The sequence below is a fragment of the Plasmopara halstedii genome (assembly GCF_900000015.1).
Source record: "Plasmopara halstedii genome assembly, contig: Scaffold_2386, whole genome shotgun sequence".
Taxonomy (NCBI): domain Eukaryota; phylum Oomycota; class Peronosporomycetes; order Peronosporales; family Peronosporaceae; genus Plasmopara; species Plasmopara halstedii.
Genome location: NW_020189293.1, coordinates 1,173,837 through 1,175,356, shown reverse-complemented (window position 1 = coordinate 1,175,356; position 1,520 = coordinate 1,173,837). Strand labels below are relative to the sequence as shown.

The 1,520-nt window shown below is 44.1% G+C and overlaps 1 protein-coding gene across 1 annotated transcript; it reads right to left on the bottom strand.

Annotated features, from left to right (window-relative positions):
- Positions 1-904: 904 nt before the first annotated feature.
- On the bottom strand, positions 905-1,358 carry PHALS_03688 (uncharacterized protein; the record flags this gene model as incomplete). Its single annotated transcript, XM_024717945.1, has 2 exons — positions 905-1,078; positions 1,140-1,358. The coding sequence occupies 2 exons, from the start codon at positions 1,356-1,358 to the stop codon at positions 905-907; spliced, it is 393 nt and encodes a 130-aa protein (XP_024583393.1).
- Positions 1,359-1,520: the final 162 nt, after the last annotated feature.

Sequence of the window (1,520 nt, the reverse complement as noted above, 5' to 3'; positions counted from 1 at the left end):
CAGAAGACCTGGGATTACTAAATGCTAACACCTTCCTACACATGCAGTTTCTGCTGTAGATAAGATAAAGCTCCGTCCACGGCTTATTGAACCTTTAAAAGACGTGGCCAAGTGAGGCCTTGCGTATACGCTGAACCTTCCGAGAAGGATCCATACCCACACGGTGTTTTATGGGACTTGCTTGAGCCATACCGGGATCCGACGCAAGTGAACGCGGAAGCGTTGGCCCGGAATAGCTAAGACGCTTTTAGCGTCAGAACAGCTATCTTTTTAAGTGCCTCAAGTCAATATGCTTGATTGTTGGTGCTTACGAAGGCGTAACAAATTCCAATTATGGTCATGGATATGCGGCTGAGTGTTGAATATTTTAAAGCCCGAAAAATGGAGGAGGTCATTCCCATCCGGGCTTGCGCGACGAGTAAGGAAAGTCATGAGAGGTCTGCTGCGTGATGCACTTGCCAACATCACATGTCACCTGGATTTGGTAAGATTAATGGTCTGCCCTTACTTTGAGGCTGCTGAGGCTTTAACTTCCCCTCTAGCTAATCCTGCTCCCGCATCATGAGCTTATAGACTGGCAAAAGAGTGAGAGTTACACGATGCGATAGGCTCATGGGGCACGGACTTGGTGAGCACAAGACATGGTCGGCTGCTGTATCTAAAAGCTTATCTATACGATTATGACTGACTTGAAAAGTCTCGCGTTTTGTGATATATAAAGTCAGATTTTTTATAGAGTGAGTATCGCGGACTCATTATGCTTTCATTTAGCTGCAGATCCACGTTCGTAGGTGTCTATAGGTATGAGCATAACGTGTGGAGCTGAGTTTGTTGAATTGAGTCAATCAAATCAAAGTCACATCACAATATAGCCGCTCGCAATCGTATCGGTGGTAGCTGTGACTTATGTGCTTGCAAAAAAGCAATTCAGCTTTTGAGAAAGGTCCTGTTCATTCCAAAAGGAGCCAAACTCATGTTCCACGATTGCTTTTCGCTGGTCCGGGCGGTGTGCTCTGCCCGCGGTTCGAAAACTGGAGCTGCTCGAACTCGTAGAAATTTCAAATGGAATGAAAAAAAGCTAGGTCGTTATTAAAGAGGAGTTTTAAGTCGAAACTATATCAGGAACATCGACAAGTCACATTTGAAAACACCCAAAGTCCTTCTGAGGTCGCTGAATTTTTTTTCGAACTTGCGTTCTCCGCGCTATGTACCTGCAGAAGTAGTAAACTTGCCTTCTTGGAGCTCACCATTAGTGTGGCCCTCGAACGGGATGAACTAGAAATATGTGTTGTGTATTCAATGCGATTCTCAGCCTGTGGGGTATCATTGAAAGAGTTCGACTTTTTCTCACGGTTCATTAAAGCTTGTACTTACAAAATAAGTGGTTGACAAACCATACTACGCATTTGATACACGTCGCAAACAAATATTCGCTCACCTTTCTGCATTAAGCACCAAAATTAATGATCCTCTTCATCTTTTTTCATGACGTGCACGTATCGGTTCCTATCTTTAGACTT